General features: G+C 39.7%; 1 protein-coding gene across 1 annotated transcript in view; it reads left to right on the forward strand.

Annotated features, from left to right (window-relative positions):
• The window catches only part of CLEC16A (C-type lectin domain containing 16A), a gene marked incomplete in the record, with an annotated part of 3,039,290 nt that overhangs the window by 2,359,816 nt on the left and 657,446 nt on the right, over window positions 1-22,028 (forward strand). Inside the window, 1 exon segment of the mRNA XM_044089149.1 lies at window positions 8,096-8,247. Within this exon segment, the coding sequence (XP_043945084.1) occupies window positions 8,096-8,247 (152 nt within the window).

Genomic DNA, 22,028 nt, shown 5'->3' on the forward strand with positions numbered 1-22,028 from the left:
AACAATGTTACATATAGATGGTATATACTTTTCATATAGAAAAGTTTTTTATAGAATAAGATGACATTTCTTTTTGATATGAATTTAATGGAACATTTATCAGAACGTTGATTACTAATTGTACAAGTAAAGTTACATCACATCCTGTATGCAAGTATAAAACCAGGAGTTTGGGAGACTTCCTGGTTTTTCTGAGGAAGTTCACGTTAAAAATAAAGAGTGGAAGAAAGCGCTAAATTCACATCTGGCTGTGTGGTTACTTTCAGTTCATATTCAGTCATCGAGTATCCAGCACTGTTTTTAGTTGTTTTTGGTTTTGACCGAATTTGTTCAAAGTTCGTTTTGTGGTTACATGCACGTTTATGTTTGTTAACGTTTTCTTTTATTGAGCTATCACATGCGTAGACTGTGTAATCACTGTTAGTGTCAGGACAATGGCAGTGATTGACGTTCTTCATGTTTCACTGTTGCAGTCATCACCTGTGGGTTATCCCTGCTGTGGTAGCCCTCGGTCGGCCCAAATACCAGAGTCAATGCTTTTATGCGCCAGCTGATGTCAGGTCGTCAGTGTTATAAAGCAAGGCAGCCGACGTCATTACATCAGTCTTTCTTGCCATGGAGCCCATAGCAGAAGCAGTTTGCATGAGTGCCGATCGGTCGGTCACTACCAAAAGTTAAATTTCAGCAGAAAATGTCTAAAGCTAAGTACCTCGTTGGGGACCCATTTTTCCTGCTCTAACTGATGTCCAAAAAAGTTAACAGTTTTCTTGCCTGTGGAAAGCAGATCCCACACAGAGACTTTCATTCTTACTGCATCACTTGTTTAGGCTCAGACCATGATGTTCCTTGTTGCCGGTTCTGTGCCCTCTTTAGTGCAAGAACCATTCGCCGTAGAGCTCTTTTTGTAGACAGTTATTTTCGTGTTCCATCTTTGAATCCAGATATGGCATCCATCAGCCAACAATCTGTGGATATTCTGAAAAAACGTAGAGCTAAAGATAGAGACAGGGCACACAAGGCTAAGCCTTCTGACGATGCTGCCGCTAAGCAAGTCATCAGTTCTGTGGAATTCAGTGAGGCGCTTGCACAGCCCCTGATGCCCAACTCGTTATCTATGCAGGCCTCTGCTGAGACCCTTTCAGAGTCTGGTATGCCGCAGAAATCTACTTCTTCTTCTGAGCCTTTGCTGTCTGTGCCTTGGTTGGGTCTGGAGCCGCCATGTAGGCACCGGCTTCCGAGGAGGCTTTTTGCACTATCGAATCTCGACAAATACTGACATCTTCGCATCCGACTACTGCTTCTCAGAGACCGACAGATTCTGTCAGGCCTGGAAGCCAGGCCACTCTTAGGAAATCTGCTAATAGCCACCATCTTGCTTCTGCTCCTCCACCCCAAGCTCAAATGCTTAAAATGGCAGAGGATTTCATCTCCCTTATCCGAGATACTCATGCCCCCACTCCTAAAAGGAAAAAGCATCCTTCTCCAGAAATTATGACAGACCAAGAGTCTGAGGAATCTGATTATTCTGCTTTTAAAGAGGAACAACATCCATTAACTGTTTGAGGATTCAGATGCAGAGGAGTCCATCCCTTCTGCCTCCCCTCCAGAGGACCTCTCCTTTGGGGAACCCTTCACTCCCTCAGGGAACATTTCCAATGGGAATCTCAAGACTTCCCACAGTCTAAGAAAATACTTAGTTTCTGGACCTGCCCCAGCACAGACTCCTGGCCATCCCACCTATTTTGGAGATGGTGGATGATATTTTCCATGAATTCTGCTTAGCCCCTGATGCCCTGCCTCCTGCTCCAAGTATACCTGACAGGTACTGCAAAGTACCAGCTTCTCACAAATACCTGTATAGGAATCTTGCTGCAGACCCTTAGGTCATTACACAGGGACCCAAAGGACCTAAGACTAGTTCTGCCAAGAATAATATTCCTTCTGACAAGGACTCCAGAGCTCTGTACAGATGGGGTAAGAAAATATGCACCTCTGCAATCTTAGCTATCAGTTGTCATTTCTATATCTTAAAATAACAACACACTTTGGAACAAATAAAGCTGAAGATTGCTACCTCTCCTGATGGTGCCAACTCAAAAGAGCTGGCAGCATTGCTTCACTCTGCTGGTCAAGTGCCAAACACTCACTACAATGTGGATTTGACGCCCTAGAAGCCTCTAGCAGGGCAGCAGTGACAGGATCTGTTATTAGGAGACATGCATGGCTGAAGGAACAACCTCTCCCCGATCATGTCAAGTCTAAACTTACTGATGCGCTCCTAGATAAGGAACGCCTGTTTGGGGAAAAAGCAGAAGAGGTGCTTAAAAAGATGGAAGACAAAGCAAAATCTATGCAGACAGTAAAATATTTCTTTCAGGTACAACTCCACAGGTTCAGCAGGAACTTTCCCTCTAAGCAGTGTGCCTTCCCTGCACCCAGCAGACAGGGCCAAGGTAAGCCCCGCAGGGACAGGCCAACCAGGCCCCTATCCCAAGACCAGCAAAGAAGCAAACAATGGACCACTTCCGTCTCTAAGGAAGGGAGTTCTAAGCCAAGCTTTTATGGCAAGCACTTGCAATGACTTTCCCTCCCCTCTCTGCCCTCCCTTCACTCATCAAAAACTAGGAGGAAGGCTCTCCCTCTTCATAAACAATTGGGTTTCTGTTACCAAGGACCAATGGGTCTTAAAAATAATTTCTCAGGGATACTGATTCTCTTTCAGTGAACTCCCAATTCCAAGAGGGTACCCAGACCTCCCCCCAAACCAGTAGGCAGAGGCATTGAAACAGGTCCAAACTCTACTGTCCAAGGGGGCAGTAGAACCTGTCCCTCCAAATCAAACAGGAAAAGGTTTTTACTCCAGACTATTCCTTGTTCCCAGAAAAGAGGGCACTTGGTGCCCCATCCTGGATCTATCCAAACTGAACACCTCCTTGGTGGTCCTCAAATTCAAAACGCTTACTTTGCAGCAGCTCCTGCCTATGCTAACAAAAAATGCCTGGCTTGTGACACTAGACCTAAAAGATGCCTACCTCCACATCCTCATCAGGGAATTGTGCAGAAAATTCCTGCGCTTCAGAGCAGGCTATCAACACTTTCAGTTCTCTGCACTGCCCTTTGGCTTATCTACTGCTCACAGAGTATTCGCCAAATGCTTGGCCCGGGCTATAGCATTCTGTGTCAGAGAAATATACAGATTTAACCTTACCTGGATGACTGCCTCATTCAGGCAGAGGGCAAAGAAAAGTTGCTCTAGGACCTTCTGTTTGTCAAATCTCGCCTTACTTCCCTGGGGTTCACCATCAATGAGACAAAATCGAAACAAAACCCCACCAGGAAAATTATTTTCCTGGGAGCTGTGCTAGACACAGCATCCCAAATGGCCTTCCTGTCCCAGAAAACAAGAGCTTCCTGCCTCTCTACTTCACCCATCTGGCTTCCAGAAGCCACTTCACTGTGAGGAAGTTCCTGCAAGCCCTGGGATATATGGCATCTTGCATCCTTCTTATCCCCCTCACTAGGCTTCACATGAGAAAACGTCAGTCGTACTTAAAGAACCTTTGGTGTCAGCACCGTCAGTCCCTAGAGACCACACTCCCTCTAATCCTATGTATAAGGGCCGAATTTCTCTGGTGGGCAGAGGTCTGTGCCATGAACAAGGGTCTTCCCTTCATCCTCCGCCCTTCCGGCCAGACCATCACCACCAACACCTAAGACATTGCTTGAGGTGCTCACCTAGCAGGCAGGTGTACCCAAGGCCTTTGGAATGCCCAGCAACTTCAGTTGCACATCATTCAGAAAGAAATGATGGCAATACAAAAGGCTCGGACGTCCTTCCAACCCCATCTCAGGCCAGGGGTCCTCCTTATAGAAACAGACAACACCACAGCGATGTGGTACATCAACAAGCAGGGGGGCACCCAATCTTACCCCCTGTGCAGGTTAGCCATGAGTCTCTGGCTTACAGCTACCTTCATGGGGCTACACCTAATTGCCAAATGGCAGTCCACCTAAGCAGAACTGTACTGGACCCCTACGAATGGCAGCTCCACAGAGAAATCTTTCTGCAAATCACTCAGGAGTGGGGGACCCCAGAAGTGGATCTCTTTGTCTCGCACCTCAACCACCAGCTGCAGAGGTTCTGCACCAGGGAGTTCCACCTCATAGTGTGGAAGGTGGATACCTTGATCTTCCCCTGGAACTCCCTCTTTGTGTACGCGTTCCCTCCTCTGCCCCTTATTCCCAAGGTTCTGATCAAAATAAGAGAAGGCCATCCTCATTGCTGCAGACTGGCCCAGACAGCATTGGTACCCCCTGTTACGCAGCCTCACCTTACAGCCCCCAAAGCTACTTCCCCTGATGTCAGACCTCTTGATCCAGGAGGGGGGGAGGTATTGCACCCAGTCCTACAGACTCTCAATCTTTCAGCAGGGCTTGTAAACTAAAAACCTAACAAGGAGTCCCTGTTAAGCAAACAGATCATGGACATCATCACAGAGGCCAGAAGGCCCAGCACAAGAAATCATATGCAGGAAAATGGAAGAAGATTCTGCTCCTGGAAACAATCAAAGGGGGGCAGTACCTCCCAACCTTCTATCCCTCTAATCCTGGATTACCTTGCAGAGTTGCTCAATAGTGGCCTCTCTTTCTCCTCTATTAAAATGTATGCCTCGGCCATTCCAGCCCATTATGATTCAAACCCTCCCCCTCTTCTCTCATCCTTTAATTAAGCAATACCTCAGAGGGGTTTCTAATGTCAGGCCTCCCAGAAGGCCTCCCATGCCACATTGGGACCTGAATTATGTGTTAGAAAAACTAACCTTACCTCCTTTCAAAACTGTGGCTTCTACAGAATTGAAATACCTCTCATTGAAGACTGCCTTCCTACTAGTTATCACATCAGTGAGAAGGGTCTCAGAACTTCAAGCTCTCATGGCTGTTGAGCCTTTCATCATTTTCCATTCAGACAGAGTCTCTCTGAGGACTAACCATTCTTTTATGCCCAAGGTGGTATCTGATGTGACTCTTAACCAGGCCATACACCTTCCCACCTTCTTTCCCAACCCTCAAAACAAGGGGGAAAGAATCCTACACTCACTAGACGTACACAGGCAACTCAGATACTATCTGGACCGTACTAAGCCATTCAGGAAAAACAGACCAACTTCTTGTAAGCTTTGCCCCAGGGGCAGAGGGGAAACCCATCTCCAAACAAACCATTTTCAAATGGATTTCACACTGTATCCATTTTTGCTACAGACTTCATGGGAAACCGATCCCTAAGTGTATCCGTACCCAAACCACTAGGGCAACCTCCACTTCCACTGCCTTCCTTAGAGGAGTACCCACCAGGGACATCTTGGAAGCGGCCACCTGGACCTCTGTCCATACCTTCATAAAACATTACCACCTACCCCTCTTTTCTATGTCTAGGGCAGTGTTTGCCTCTCCAATTCTGCAGGGCCTTGTATCCCATACCTAGGACTCAACCTATCCTTCCACCCTTTTCCTCAGCTTTGGGAGTCCTCCCATAGGTAATGACTGCAACAGTGAAAGACAAGGAACATAGTAAAGTTGTGTACACTTACCATAAATGTAGATGTTCAAGTGTATTCACTGTTGCAGTCTTGGTTTCCCTCCCTCCATCCCCATCTAACATCTTCCCCTAGGGGGACATAAGCTTCTCTAGGTGGCTTTTAGCCACCAGTACCACTTCTCTCTTTTCCCTTGTGCTACTGATGGGTTAGGGCAAGAAAAACTGATGTAATGACATTGGCTGCCTTGCTTTATAGTACTTATGATCTGACGTCATACCAGAGGTGACGGCAACCGATGCACAAAAAACATTTACTCTGGTATTCGGGCCGACCGAGGGCTACCACAGCAGGGATAACCCATAGGTGATGACTGCAACAGTGAATACACTTGAACATTGACGTGTATGGTAAGTGTACACAACTGTACTTTCTTGTGTGATCTCTGTGTTACAACAAATTCTACAGTCTAAAAAAAAAAATCAAACTGACTGAATGAGTTCAGAAAGATTGTGCATGTCACCTCCTACCTTAGATATTGCTAAAGATTTATTACTTAAAATGAAGAATAAATTAGTTGCTCATGTTTATGATGTCTTCAAAAGTATTTTTGAAAACTGTCTTAACTTTCTGTAAATTTGATACCTTTCTGGTTGGCGGTTTGGTAATTTAATGTGTAATTCTCTGTGGAAATCTTCTCGGGTATTAAATGTAAATTCCCCACATTGTCGACTACAAGATAAAACTTAGGAGCTTCTTATAATTGTGAAGTTGAAAAAAAGATAAGCACATTATGTCATGTGCTGGAGGGATAGATTCCTATCCCAGAGACTTTCCTTGCTTTGGAACAAGATCCCAGTCTACATTAGGAGAGCTCCTCACTAACACTCTTCAGGAGAAACCTTGACAAGTGGATGGAAAACGGAAAGTTTACCCCGGGGGGTCACTTCAGTGGCTCTGCTGGACAGAGGCTAATCTAAGGGGGTGGCTAAAGCCAACACATTCTGGCTAGGCTTATAAATGCCTTCGGGCAGATAGACTAGTACCTACCTATGAACCTATGTTTCCCCTATTTTATGGTATATTATACCATAAACCCAAAAGAGCTTTGTAATATGTAGCTGAAACACTGCATGCCCTTATCGAGTCATTTGCATATATCCTATGGGACTCCATTATAGGTGGTTAAGGTGTTAACATAGTGAAAACTGTAGCTTGTTTCCATATTTCTTGCAGTTTTGAGACACACACACACACACACACACACACACACACACACACATATATGTATACATGCGTACATACACAGATATAAAGTAGATGTAAATATTTAGATATATGTGTTAGTGTGCACATATGTTTCCTTAGCATCATGTTTTCATCAAGGGTACATTTTTGTTTGTGTAAGATTATACCTATCACACCTCCTTTCTTTTAAACGTTTATTTTTTTGTCATACTGTTTTTGTATTTCTTTTGATTTTTATTTTTTTATCCATACTAAAATAGCTCTCTTGTAGGATACAGGTATGGAAAGAAAGAAACGTGTGTTTTGTTTACAATTTCAGCCTGCAGTAAGATAACTGAATATTTTGATTTATTGATACAGTATTTATAATATTTTATTTATTTATGCTATTTGCAGTTATAGGCTGCAGGAGAAACAAGACAAGATCGGGTAACCAGAAGTTTTGATTTAGTGTTATCACGTCACTTAATATAATAAGCTATTTAATGCTAAGTACATTCTTAAACCATGGAAGGCTTGGGAGAAAAAAAAAGTAAAGTGAAGTGTCAGTACTTATTTTGCCATCATATCTAAAGAGACTCTGTCATACCTGCTAATAACACGGGCTGAATTCTCTCTGGTGTTTGTTTTACCTTTAGCATATTCTGTTCTGTAAAGAGGAATGTCTGAATGTCTGTATTACTCAGCCTGGTTATAGTTGGTGTCCATCACCGAATAATGCATGAGTACAGCATTCAGGTAGGGAGACCGTATGTCTTCGGCAAATTAATTAGTGTCAGTATAATAAGAGGGCAAGCCAGACTGGGTTATCAGGAGTGGAAGCCATGCTTGGTTATGTGCAGCTTGTAGAAAGGAGGGCTAGGGATAATTTAAACAGGGCTTTGAAAATTTGAAAAGTGGTACTGTAACAGGATATCGACAGTGACAAAGTGTGCAAAAGTAGCCATGAATGCCTGTTAGAAGGTGACAGGTCTAGCACTGAAATGAGACAGCAGTGCTGTTTGAAAGGGTGGTAAACAATTAGAATACGGTAGCAGAATATTTTTTTGTTTAGCAGTGGAGAGTTTCAGTCATATATTGGATGAGATGGGAGCAATGTGTAAGACAAGCAACTGTTTACTTCCATTCCCAAGTTAATGTAACTGCAGCCTTTTTGTTCTGCTGGATTGCATGATTATTAGCGATAACTGCCTTCTACGTCCTTTTCAGCTATGTGGTCTTGTTCATGCAGGTTCTGAATCAGCATTGTGAAACATCCAGTAATAAATGCAGGTGCTACTTTTATTTTTCATGGACTGTCTTTTTTTTTTTAGATAACAGTGACTTGATTGCCTGCACAGTAATCACAAAAGATGGAGGACAAGCTCAAAGATTTCTGGCTGTTGATATTTATCAGATGAGTTTAGTTGAACCGGAGACCAAAAGACTTGGCTGGGGAGTGGTGAAGTTTGCTGGACTACTGCAGGTATGGAGACATTTTGTACTACTTTTCGGCAGTTGAAATTTACAGAATGTCCAGTGCTGTGAGTGTTAATTTATGCTTTAGTGATTGTAAATTGTTTTGTAGACTTTCAGAGTGATGACACTGCTTCATAATAATGAAAATTACATGTAAACATGGAGAACATAGACTATGACATTTGGGTTATATTTTGTGCTTGAGATATTTTGTTGAACTTTTGACTGTCCATATTATGTTCAGATCATTTTGAATACAGGCATATAGTTATATATATATGTATGTATGTGTATGTGTGTTTCTGTATAAACTGGGTTTGTTTTTCAGCCATTGAATAAATAAAAAAATCAAACAGGTGTATATCAAATGTTACTCATCGAATATGGTTTTTAATGAAGGGGCATATCTTTGACAATAAATTCATCAAATGGCCACAGTCGGTCAACATAAAGGAACTGCGACCTACTACTTACTGGTAACTTAGCTATAACAGAACCTGCCCTTTCCCCAATTTATTGCGACCTCGGAGTTGTTATATATAATTAGCGTTAAAAGTCAAGTTCGGTGAGTAACGTTCAATGTGCAGTCATTCGAAGCAATATTTATTCGATGGCTGAAAATGTATTTTTATATATATATATATATATATATATATATATATATATATATATATGTGTGTGTGTGTGTGTGTGTGTGTGCATGTATGTGTATATATATATAAAATATGGGTGTATGTCATTTTATTGAAAGCTTACCTTATCAAAACTCATTTAATCTAAATCAACAAAACTCAAAATAAAAACAGAACAAATAGTGTACCCCAGGTCGCACAATCAAGCGCATTGATTGGTGAGCAGTATTACTTAAATGTCTTTAAGAAATATATCAGTGATCAACAATTATACAACAACCCCCCATTAAAATTCCTAAACGTTCACGCTGATTGGTGAGCGTGCACGTTGTAAATCAGACTTATACTAATGGAAAAATGTCCGGTCGCCCGGACTTTTTCCATTAATATAAGTCTTTTTTTACAGTTCGCCGTTGCTTTTTATACACTGTGTTGCTATATTAAAGGAGTTTAACATAGCGAGACAGCTTTAAAAAAAATGACGGAGATCTTCCTTTCTCCGTTGCTTTTTTTAAAGTTGTCTCGCTATGTTAAACTCTTTTAACATAGCGAGACAGCTTTAAAAAAAGCAACAGAGATTCTCCGTTGCATTTTTTAAAGCTGTCTCACTATGTTAAACTCCTTTAACATAGCGAGACACTTTGTAAAAATCAACGGAGATCTTGCTTTCTCTGTTGCTTCCAACTACAACTCTGATGTACTGCGTAAGCATATGTATGCGCAGTACATCAGAACTGCCGCAGAATACCAGACAGCTGTGGAAGGGCAGCACGGAGGTATTATACAATGCCATTATTTAAGAAAAGTAAGTATTTTTTTTCTTAAATGATGTTATTGTATAATAGCAATAACCCACTTCTGGGTGTGGGTAATGCTGGATTTACCCACGGTTGTCTTTGTTTGGCCACTTTGGCTTTGCTCTCGTGACCAAACCACACCAACCATGGGTAAATCCAGCATTACCCACACCCAGGCGTGGGTTATTGCTTAAATCATTTTACACTGTGTAAAAACATTTGTTCTGTTTTTGAGTTTTGCTGATTTAGATGAAATGAGTTTATTGAAAAGCTGCATTTAGATAAGGTAAGTTTTTATAAGCTGAGTTGTAAATAAAATGACATACAACCTTATGTGTATTATAACATTGTCATCTCTTTTAATTTCACACTGAATAGCAAGTAAAGTTGAATAAAAAAGTTCTGTATACAAATACGTTTATCATATTTCACTGAAAAACAGAAGCATTGAATGACAGCTGATCAAATCTGCTTTTAAAAAGCAAACTAACTAAAAACCAAAACCAGTGACAGTAAAATATTTCACAAGGAAACAGAGTAGTTTCTTTTTGCAGTCCTGCAACAAAAACTCTACTGTTATATTCAGACCAAGTATAATACAGGAAGTAACCAGCAGAGGCGATTCCTCCACTCTCTTTCAATGACTTCATCAATGTTGCCAATTAAGCCTACATCAGTAACCCTGAATTACCTCAACCTAGTCAGAGAGCACTCCTCCATGTTTCAATTGTCATACACATTAGCTTCTCCATTAGTTTGATTAATATACCTGCAAAAATTATCCAACAAGCAGGTGACATCTTTCCTTTGCTGGGACAGGGGCCCCCTCCACTTACGCACACACACGCAGCCAGCCATCCAGCCTGTGATTATGGGAACTGGGTTATTCTTCAGTTAATAAGCTTCAGTTAATATCCACTATTTAGCAAGTCAGAAACGCAGGGTGCTGGAGGCAGAGCCTAGATGGGTAACTGAGAGCAGTGAATTTTGAGAGCTCCATAAACTAGTATAATAATATAGGCAAATGTTATCATTTTCAAGTTTAAAACGTCAGAAATCTATAGATAAACTATTAAACTACATAAATATCAATTTTGGTGGAGATATACAAAAAATTTCCTGTCCGGTAACTTGGAGATATATTGAGTCACTGAATTTGAACAACTCAAGGAATTCTTATCCAGATGCTGCTTTGAAAAAATAACTGCAGTTGATGACATTTAACTTACAGGAACAATCTTTGAAGATGGATGGATTTAAACATTACTTGGAAAACCTCAAATTAAATTCTCAAAAGCAGACTGATACTCTTAAGGAACTATTATTACAGCAACACCATAAAAAATAACAAATATAGAGACTTCTCTAAATGACATTTAAGGGAGACTCAAAGAGAAAGAATTTCAAAAAGAATTTCTGCTTAAACAGAATACATGGCTGCTTAACAAAATAGATGACTTAGAAAACAGGGAAAGGAGAAACAACATAAGGATCTTTGGTCTGCCTGAAAACACTGAAGGAGAAGACATTATTTCATTTTTAACAACTTGGATTCCTGAATTTTTAGATTTGAAAGAGGGACTTTCATTTGGAATTGAAAGGGCACATAGAGCACTGATGAAACCTGCTTCTAACTCAACAAATACTCCATCTAGATCCATAGTTATAAAATGTCTTTCATTTCTGCACAAGGAACTAATATTAAAATCTGCTTGGAGAAAATCACCCTTAAATTACAATCAAAGCCTGATAAGGTTTGCCAATGATTATTCTTCCAGAATACTAGAACAAAGGAAAAAAAGTCTGGCCAGTAATAAAACTGTTGAAACAAAACAACATTAAAGCACAACTGGCCTTTCCAGCCAAGATAAAAATACTTTTTGCCAATGAGATGAGAACCTTTAATGACTTAGAAGAAGCTACTATATTCATCAAACACAACAACATATTGTCTATCCCAGAAGAAATGGAATGGATGGCCCCTACTCTTAAAAGAATAAAAGAAACAAATCCTTGGACTGATGCTAGAAAGAAGAAACAAAAAAATGATTCCAGGATAGCTGTCCCCAAACAATAACTCTTACAACTACATCTCTCAAAGTATCAACTGATATGGTACATCACTTTTCATCTGTTTTTATTTAAAAAAAAAGTTGGGTTTCTTAAACAACTGAGAAACAGTAATGATTTATTCAAAATGTTCTGAGTCCAATAATTCTTCACAAACAAAAGTAGGTCAAGATGGGTTACTCTTCACATTATATATAAGCCAAACAAAGCAAAATATAATACAAACATAGAAGTTTCTATTACTCTACTTGAACTCAATGAATACTTATCTTGTTCATTTTTCATTGATTTTACTTATAATAACTTAAGAAATTAATTAACTAATTCAACGAGGTACCATTCATCAGAGCTCAGACTCAAATGTAACAAATTAACAGCATATATAATAGCAGTAACAGTAGAGTGTTTTGACCTTCTTCAGTTAAAGAATGATTTAGAAATCTCATGTATATCCTGGTTGAGTAAGTAGCAAGCTCTTAGTACAAATGTCATTATTATTCTGTCTAAACATAGGTAATATCAGTTATGGCAGGTATCATAGCTTCGAGTGCTGTTTGCTCAATCCTGATATGGTGTGCATGGGTGCAGCTGTGTCTGGCAGCTAATATAAATGTGATTATTAATGTTCTTCGTGTTTCATTGTTGCAGTCATCACACTTGGGTTATCCTGCCAGTGGTAGCCCTCAGTCGGCCTGAAAACCAGAGGCTTAGTATTTCTGAGTCCGTTGCTGTCGCTCCAGGACTGACGTCAGGTCGTCAGTGGTATAAAAACAGGCAGACAACACCATTACATCAGTCTTTCTTGCCAAGGAGCCCGAAGCAGAAGCAGTTCACACGAGTGCCAGTCGGCCGCTACCTGAGTTTTCATTTCCGAAATTGAAGTTGAAGTCTTCTAAAGCTAAGTACCCCATTGGGGATCCTTTTTCTTGCTCCTACCGATGTCAGAAAAAGTTGACAATTGTCTCACCTGTGGAAAGCAAATACCACACTGAGACTTCCATTCTTACTGCGTCACCTGTTTAGGCCCAGACCACGACGTCCATCGCTGCCAGTTTTGTGCTTTGTTCAACGCCCAGACTATACATCGTCGTGCCCTTGTCGTAGCTAAATACTTTCGCTCTCAATCTCCGTATTCTGAAATGGATTCGGTAAGCTACCGATCTTCTGAAAAAACATAAGCATAAAGGCAGAGACAGACTGCACAGGTCCAAAACTGCAGACGATGCTTCCGTTAAGCTAGTTGCCAGTTCGCCGGTACTCAGTGAGGCACTTTCGCAGCCCCTGATGCCCACTTCAGTGGATTCACAGGCCACTACCGAGACCCGTTCGGAGTCCCGTATCCCATTAGACTCTTCTTTGACTACAGAACCTGCAGATGTCTCTATCTTGGATGGATCCAGAGCCGCTGTGCAGGCACCGGCTTCTGAAGAAGTTCTTCGCACTACCGCTATTCAACACAAACCGATGACTTCTTTCGCATCTTCAGTTCTTTCTATAACTACAGAGTTTCTAAGGCCCAGGGTACAAACTACACCCTAAAAACTGATGACCCAACCTCAAGCACCTGCTTCCTTGCCTCAATCTCAGATGCTTAAAATGGCAGAAGACCTTATCATGGTGATTAGGGGAAACCAGCCTAACCCAGCTAAAAGGAAAAGAGACTTGTCCCCAGCAGCTTTATCTGACCAAGAGTCCGACGACTCTGAGGTTTCTGATTATGAAGACATGCCCTTATCTGCTTATGAGGATTCAGATGCAGAGGAATCCATTCCTTCTGCCTCTCCTCCAGAGGATTTTTCTTTTGGTGAAACCCTACATACCTTGAGAGAGCATTTCCATTGGGAATGCCAGGATTATCCACAGTCCAAAAAGAGACTCAGGGAATTTTTAGATTTACCACAGCACAGACCCTTAGCTATTCCTCCTGTTCTGAATGTTGTGGATGATGTTTTTATGGAATCCAGTCTAACTCCTGATACACTACCTCCTACTCCCAGGAAACCTGACAGGTACTACAGAGTCCCTGACTGTCATCTCCCAAGGACCTAAGAGAATAAAAGCAACCACAGCTAAGAATCCCACCCCTTCGCACAGGGATTCCCGAGCTTTAGACATATGGGGTAAAAAAGTTTACACTTCTGCAACTCTTGCCATTAGAGCATTAATTTGTCAGTTCCACATGCTGAAATACCAGCAACATACTGTGGAACTTATTAAACAAAAACTGTCTACCTTCGCTGACTGTGCAGAAAATAAAGAATTACAAGAGCTTATGCATTCTGCAAGCCAAGTTAGTAAGCCTGCAATATGGCTTTGATGGCCTAGACACATCCTGCAGGGCAGCAGTCACAGGTTCTGTACTTAGAAGGCATGCTTGGCTTAAGGAACAGACCTTGCCATACTATGTCAAATCAAAATTATTCAACGCACCACTGAACAAAGACAATCAGTTTGGCACCAAAGCAGAAGAGGTTTTAAAAAAGATGGAAGAAAAAGCTAAGTCTATGCAGACAGTTAAAGATTTTTTGCAAGTCCAGCTTCCAAGATTCAGTAGGCATTGTCTCTCAAAACATTGGTCCTTTCCAGCCCCCTCAAGGCCACCTCAGAATAGACCTAGGGGAAGCTGACCCCCCCCCCATACAACAGTCTTAGGGTTTGCAGAGATCTAAGCAATGGAGTATCTCCACTTCTAAAACAGGGAGTGCTAAGCCATCCCCTTATGGAACAAATTCACAATGAGTTTTCAACTCCACCTCTAATCTCTGCCCACCTGCTTGTGCCCCTAGGAGGAAAACTTGCCTCCCATGCAAAAAATTGGGCCTTCATCACCAACGATTGATGGGTCCTCAACATAGTGTCTCAGGGGTACAAATTTTATCTTCACACACTGCTAACCCCAAAAGGGTGCCCAAACCAGTGGGCAGAGGCACAAAACCAAGTTCATTCCCTGCTCTCCATGAGGGCAATTCAGCCTGTTCCTGCATACCAGATAGGCCAAGGTTTCTATTCCAGACTCTTCCTGGTACCCAGAAAAGAGAGCACCTGGCGCCCAATCCTAGATCTATCCATTCTAAACACCTTCTTGGTGGTACCAAAATTCAAAATGCTCACCCTTCAGCAGCGTCTTCCCATGCTATCCAAAGATGCCTGGTTAGCCACTCTAGACCTAAAAGAGTCCTATCTGCACATCCCAATCAGAGATTCTTCCAGGAAATATCTAAGTTTCAGGGCAGGATCTGTGCATTATCAGTTCTCTGCACTTCCCTTTGGCATATCCACTGCTCCCAGAGTTTTCACAAAATGCCTGGCTCCAGCCATTGCTTTTTGCTGACAAAGAAATATTCAAATTTACCCCTACTTGGACAACTGCCTGATTCAGGTAGACAGTCAGGAAAAGCTGTTAGAGCACCAGACATTTGTAAAAGATCTACTGACCTCACAGGGGTAAACTATAAACAAAAAGAAATCCAAACTAGTCCCCAGTCAGAAAATTGTATTCCTCGGAGCAAGCCTGGACACAGCATCCCAGATGGCATTCCTTACTCCAGAAAAACAAGCCTACCTGACAGGCTACTTCTTTCAACTAGCCACCAGACCCCAGTTATCCACAAGGAAAATCCAGCAAGCCCTAGGGTTCATGGCCTCCTGCATTCCACTAATTCCATATGCCAGACTGCATATGAGTAAACTTCAGTGTTAGTTAAAAAGCCTTTGGTGCCAACATTCTCAGGACCTGGAAACTATTATACCTATGGTACCTTGTCTAAGGAAAGATTTTCTTTGATGGGCAGCAGCATGCAACCACAACAAGGGACTTCCCTTTTCATAACCCCATGCCACCCAGACCCTAACCACAGATGCATCAGACTATGCCTGGGGTGCATGTGCATTCAGGGCCACTGGAGCCCAAATCAAATTCATCTGCACATCAACCAAATACAGATGCTAGCTGTTCAGCACACTCTGACAGCCTTCAGACCCCTACTGTCTCCGGGGCCTCTATTAATCAAAACAAACAACACCGCAGTGATGTGGCACATCAAACAGACAACACCACGGTGATGTGGCACATCAAACAGACAACACCACGGTGATGTGGCACATCAGACAGACAACACCACGGTGATGTGGCACATCAGACAGAAAACACCACGGTGATGTGGCACATCAAACAGACAACACCACGGTGATGTGGCACATCAAACAGACAACACCACAGTGATGTGGTACATCAAACAGACAGATGTGGCACATCAAACAGACAACACCACAGTGATGTGGTACATCAAACAGACAACACCACAGTGATGTGGCACATCAAACAGACAACACCACAGTGATGTGGTACATCAAACAGACAACACCACAGTGATGTGGTACATCATCCAGCAAGGAGAAACACACTCTTACCCACTATGCAGGCTAGCCATGACCCTTTGGCACACAACTTTAGCCATGCAGATTCACCTGCTAGCGCAATTCCTGCCAGGCAACCAAAATTCTCTGGCAGACAACGTATGCAGAAATCTCCTAGACCCACACGAGTGACAGTTAAACCACAGCACCTTCAGCCTCATAACCCAGAAATGGGGTACCTCAAAGGTAGAGCTATTTGCCTTCCACAGCAACCACCAGCTCAGCAAATTCTGCACCAGGGAACCTCACTGCAAGGCCTGGAAAGTAGATGCCCTATCCTTCCAATGGGCAAACCTCTTGATCTATGCATTTCCCCCTCTACCTTTTCTTAAAAAGGTGTTGCTCAAAATAAGGGAGGAAAGAACAAGGGCAGTCCTGATTGCCCCAGACTGGCCACACCAACACTGGTACCCACTATTGCGCAGCCTGTCACCGTTGCCTCTCTGGCACCTCCCTCAGATTCCAACTCTCTTGACGCAGCAAAAGGGAGAGTTCTTGCATCCGCAGTTGCAGACCCTAAACCTGGCAGCCTGGCTTATTCCTTGACATCTCCAGTGGCCAGCCTAAGTAAACAAGTCCTGGACGTTATACCTGAAGCCAGATGACTCAGCACTAGAAAATCCTATGCTGACAAGTGGAAAAGGTATTGCTCATGGATCCAGGATAAAGGAGGTGAACCAGCACAACCCTCCTTACCTCTCATCCTGGATTACCTAGCAGACCTGCTTCACAGGGGCCTATCCTTCTCTTCTGTTAAAATCCATGCCTCTGCCATCTTTGCTCATTACAGCACAGAGCCATCTCTATTTTCACACCCCCCTCATCAGGCAGTTCCTTAGAGGGGCTAACAACTTAAGGCCACCCAGAAGTGCCCCTACCCCTGCTTAGGACCTTAACTTTGTGTTGGATAAGCTCACTCTACCCCCCCTTTGAGCCTGCAGCTTCAGCAGAGTTAAATTCCTCTCTTGGAAAACAGCCTTGCTCCTGGCTATCACTTCAGCTAGACGAATGTCTGAACTACAAGCACTAATGGCTGTAGAGCCTTTCATCATTTTCCATGCTGATAGGGTCTCCCTCAGGACTAACCCAACTTTCATGCCTAAAGTAGTGTCCAGTGTGGCTCTCAACCAATCTTTTCATTTGCCCACCTTTTTCCCTACACCTCTAAATAAAGGGGAAATTATCCTGCACTCTTTAGATGTGCACAGACAGTACAGATTCTACCTGGATAGGACTAAGTCCTTTAGGAAATCTGACCAGTTAAACCATTTCCAAATGGATAGCACACTGTATCCATTTCTGTTACAAACACCATGGAAAACCACCCCCGCTGGGAGTCACAACACATTCCATTAGGGCAACTGCCACCTCTGCAGCTTTTCTCAGAGGGGTCCCTACCATGGACATCCTGGAGGCTGCAACATGGAGTTCTGTTCACACCTTCACCAAGCATTACCACCTGCCTATCTTTTCCAAATCCAGGGCAGGCTTTGCAGCCGCAGTCCTGCAGGGCATTTTAGCCAGCCCCAACTCTTCTTGACTGCCTCCACCCATTTCTTCAGCTTTGGGAATCAACTCAAGTGTGATGACTGCAACAGTGAAACATGAAGAACATAGTACAGTTGTGCACACGTACCATAAATGTAGATGTTCGAGTGTATTCACTGTTGCAGTCCTGGTTTCCCACCCTCCATCCCCCTTGTCCCTCTCTCTCTCTCTCTTCCTCACTTCTCACAGTGATATTTGGTATTTAATTTCTACTGGTGGTTTATTCCCCCATAACCTACCTACCTATTTGGGGGCTCCTGACATTTGGGGCAAGAAAAACTGATGTAATGGCGTCGGCTGCCTGTTTTTATACCACTGATGACCTGACGTCAGTCCTGGAGTGACAGCAACCGATGCAGAAATACTAAGCCTCTGGTATTCAGTCCGACAAAACTTATACAAAATAGAATGTTGCAATTTAAATCTAAAAAACTTCAGTATATGCCATAAAATGGCAATTTATGAATATGGAAAGGGAACTTGTAACCATTAATCACAATAATTGAATTTGTTGTTTTTAACCTATAATTTCACTCATTTTATAATAAGAAATGACAGATATGAAAATCCTTATTTGTAGGAAATGGGGGAAGAGGGATGCACTGATAATTAAAATGCACTAACTTTCATCAATGTTCACATAAAACAAACTTGATGTTTTAAGTAAGTTAGCAACAAACAAAGTGATTACTTAAATGCTGGTAAACAATGAAATATAACTTCTGATATATCCAATAAAATACATTGTATTATAAACATTAGGTACAAATGTTATTACCATCTATTTATATTAAGTAATACATTTTGAAAGACTTCATCAATAAGGGTGAATATGTTAAATAACTGTGTGCTATAATCTTTTACTGAGGTTTTATATATGATCCATCCTACTTTACTATGATTGAATTGCTTGTCATCCGTCTTTCATGTAAATATTAATGCTTATACAATAAGTAACATTTATATTGAATTAGAATTCTGTCTAATATACAATAGTACTATATCTGTTCAAAATAATATAAATATTGCTTATTCCAGTTACAAATATTCTCCATATAATAATTCAATTTATGAAGCTCAAATGTTCTGGACTGTCAAGGTATGAGTGATAATCTGATGGAGTTAGGTTTATCCATCAGATTAGGAATGATTTTCATTCCATGGCTAGTGTGGATCTTAGTTTTGTTAACATTTATTCATTTAAATTTGTTATTTTGCAAAAACATTTTTAGTATGCCTGACTAAAGCATTACTTTATTGGTAAACACTCAAAGTGTAAAACTGATAATTTCCTTTAAAAGCTCAAACATATACTTTATAGTTATCAGAGGAAAATGTTTAATAGTCAGAATAAAACAAAAAATACATAGTCTAAATAACCTAAGATGGATTTATCTTTATCATCTTTAAATACCAATGGCTTAAACAATCCTAGCAAGAGATCAAATCTACTGAAATATTTAAAACTGAACAAAGCACAAATTGTCTTCCTTCAAGAAACTCATTTCAAAACAAATGACAATTACAAATGGAATCCTAAGTAATATTTGATATTAGCACAATCCACTTATAAGACAAAGACAAAAGGGGTAACAATTTTAACCCAGAAATCATTTATAAGTATGAAGATAAAAAGGGCCTTATGGCATTAGTAATAGTTGAATATAATAACAGAATATGGACCCTAGCCAATCTATACTGGTTCCCATGCATTGGATCAGGAACTGTGAAAAAACACTTGAATTTAATTTCCAGTAATTACAAAGGCAACTTATATTAGGAGGAGATTTTAACTGTATATTTATTATTTCTGAAACTACAAATAAAAGACCGCTGTATATGTCTGCTGTATCAAAAGCTATAAACAAGTAGGTAGAATAATTTCATCTTGTAGATACTTTCAGATTTAAAGAAGATAAATCTTTGTTGTTTTCCCATCAAGATTACAGATTTGGTATCCAAACTAGAATAGATAAAATATTTGCTGCCCATGACTTATATGCTAAAATCATTAATTACTCAATCACTCCCTGCCCCTTTTCAGACCATAATTCATTGATACCAAAACTTCAAAATGGGTACAAATCATTAATCTTTAACTCCAGAATTCCAGCATGTATAACTAAAATTAAAGAGTTCAAACCCTGGCTGTTATCTGAATTAGTTCTTCTTAGATATTAATTACACCACAAAGATAAATAAAATAATGATATGAGACTCATTAAAAGCTTACATATATGGTAAAACCCTAACTTGGTATAAAAAAAATCAGAGAATGGGATTCTGAATTATTAGATCTACAATCCAAACCTTCATCATTAAAAGCTGAAAAAAATCAAAATCATTTGGAGATGAAAAAGAAAGTAGAAGTATTAAACAGTAAATACAAAGAAATTCTAACACACAAAACTAGTTTAGCTTTAGAAAAACTAAAAATTAATACCTTGGCCACTTCTTCCAAATATCTACATAATTCAGCCAGAAGAATCAAAATACAATCAAAAGCTAATAACATTAAAAGTATATTCCATGAAAAGAAAAGGAAAAACGTCTTGGATGTAGGTGACATTCTTGATGCCTATAGAAATCACTATATGGAACATTTCCAAAAAGAAAATATACATATTGATCATTTAAATCTAGATGAAAAATGTTCTAATATAAAAAAGCCAGAAAAATTAGAACTAGATCTGCAAGCACCCATATCCTACAAAGAAATTACAGATACAATAAAAGAGGGTAAAAATAATAAAGCTCCAGTTTTAGATGGCATAATTATGGAAATATATAAACTTTTTCCTTCAAAGATACTATCCCTCTTCTGTAAGACTCTATTAGAAATCCAGTCACAAGCTTTAATACCACCCTCTTGGAAATATTTCTTAATCACACCAATCCTAAAGGAAAACAAACCCCCAAACCTCTGTACCTCATATACACCTATATCATTATTAAATAATGACTATAAGATATTTATGTCAATATTAAATAACAGAATGAAAATACCACTATCCAAAACAATAAATAATGATCAAACTGGATTTATATATCATAGACACACACATGACAATAGTAAAAGGATCATTTCTTATAGATTATGTTAATAAAGAAAATAAACACTCATAATTGGCTTAGATATATTGAAAGCCTTTGATTCCCTAAATTGGGACTGTTTATTCAAAATTCTGGTGTTACTTTAATTTCCTCCTTCCTTTGTTCATCTGCTAAAGAATATAAATATATATATATATATATATATATATATATATATATATATATATATATATATATACACACACACACACACACACTAAAGACTATAGATATATATATATATACACACTAAAGAATATAAGTATATATATATATATATATATATATATATATATATACACATATATACACATACACACACACACACTAAAGAATATAAATATATATATATATATATATATATATATATATATATATATATATACACACACACACACACACACACACACTAAAGACTATAGATATATATATATATATATATATATATATACACACTAAAGAATATAAGTATATATATATATATATATATATATATATATATATATATATATATATACACATACACACACACACTAAAGAATATAAATATATATATATATATATATATATATATATAAATAATTTAGTGTATGTTAAGCTAGGTCCTTTCACCTCTGAATCTATACATATAACAAAAGGTAACAAGGATGTCTCATGTCACTGATTCTATTTGCTTTGGCTATTGAAATAATAGCAGATTCAATATGTAACAGTACAAAAATCAAAGGAGTAGATGTTTATGAACAATACAATTCTAAAGTAATGCTCTTTGCTGATGACATATTATTAACATTATCCAATACAAAAGACACATTAGGAGAATTAGATATTTTAATTGACACATTTTGCAGGACTTCAGGACTCTATTTCAATAAATCAAAATTTTTATTTTTAAATTAAAAAAAGAATTGCAGACGAAAGGGCATCACATTATAGGGAAACAAGAATCTACCCTAAAATATCTAGGAATTGAGTTACGCAAGGATAATAATGAATTAGTGTAAAAAAACTGCAATAATATCATCAATACAATTAAAATCTCTGTGGAAAAGTGGAACAGAATAATATTAACATTTGAAGATAGACTACAGTTAATAAAAATGGTTTGACTACCCAAGATTCTAGATATAGCTTTGGCAGTACAACTGTTATGAGAAAGGAATATACTCAGAGAAATAAACTCTGCCTAATAAAATGTTTATTGTTTCCTAAAAGAAACAGAATAGCTTTAA

The sequence above is a fragment of the Protopterus annectens genome, chromosome 12.part0 (genome assembly GCF_019279795.1).
Source record: "Protopterus annectens isolate FY-2018-M chromosome 12.part0, PAN1.0, whole genome shotgun sequence".
Classification (NCBI taxonomy): domain Eukaryota; kingdom Metazoa; phylum Chordata; order Ceratodontiformes; family Protopteridae; genus Protopterus; species Protopterus annectens.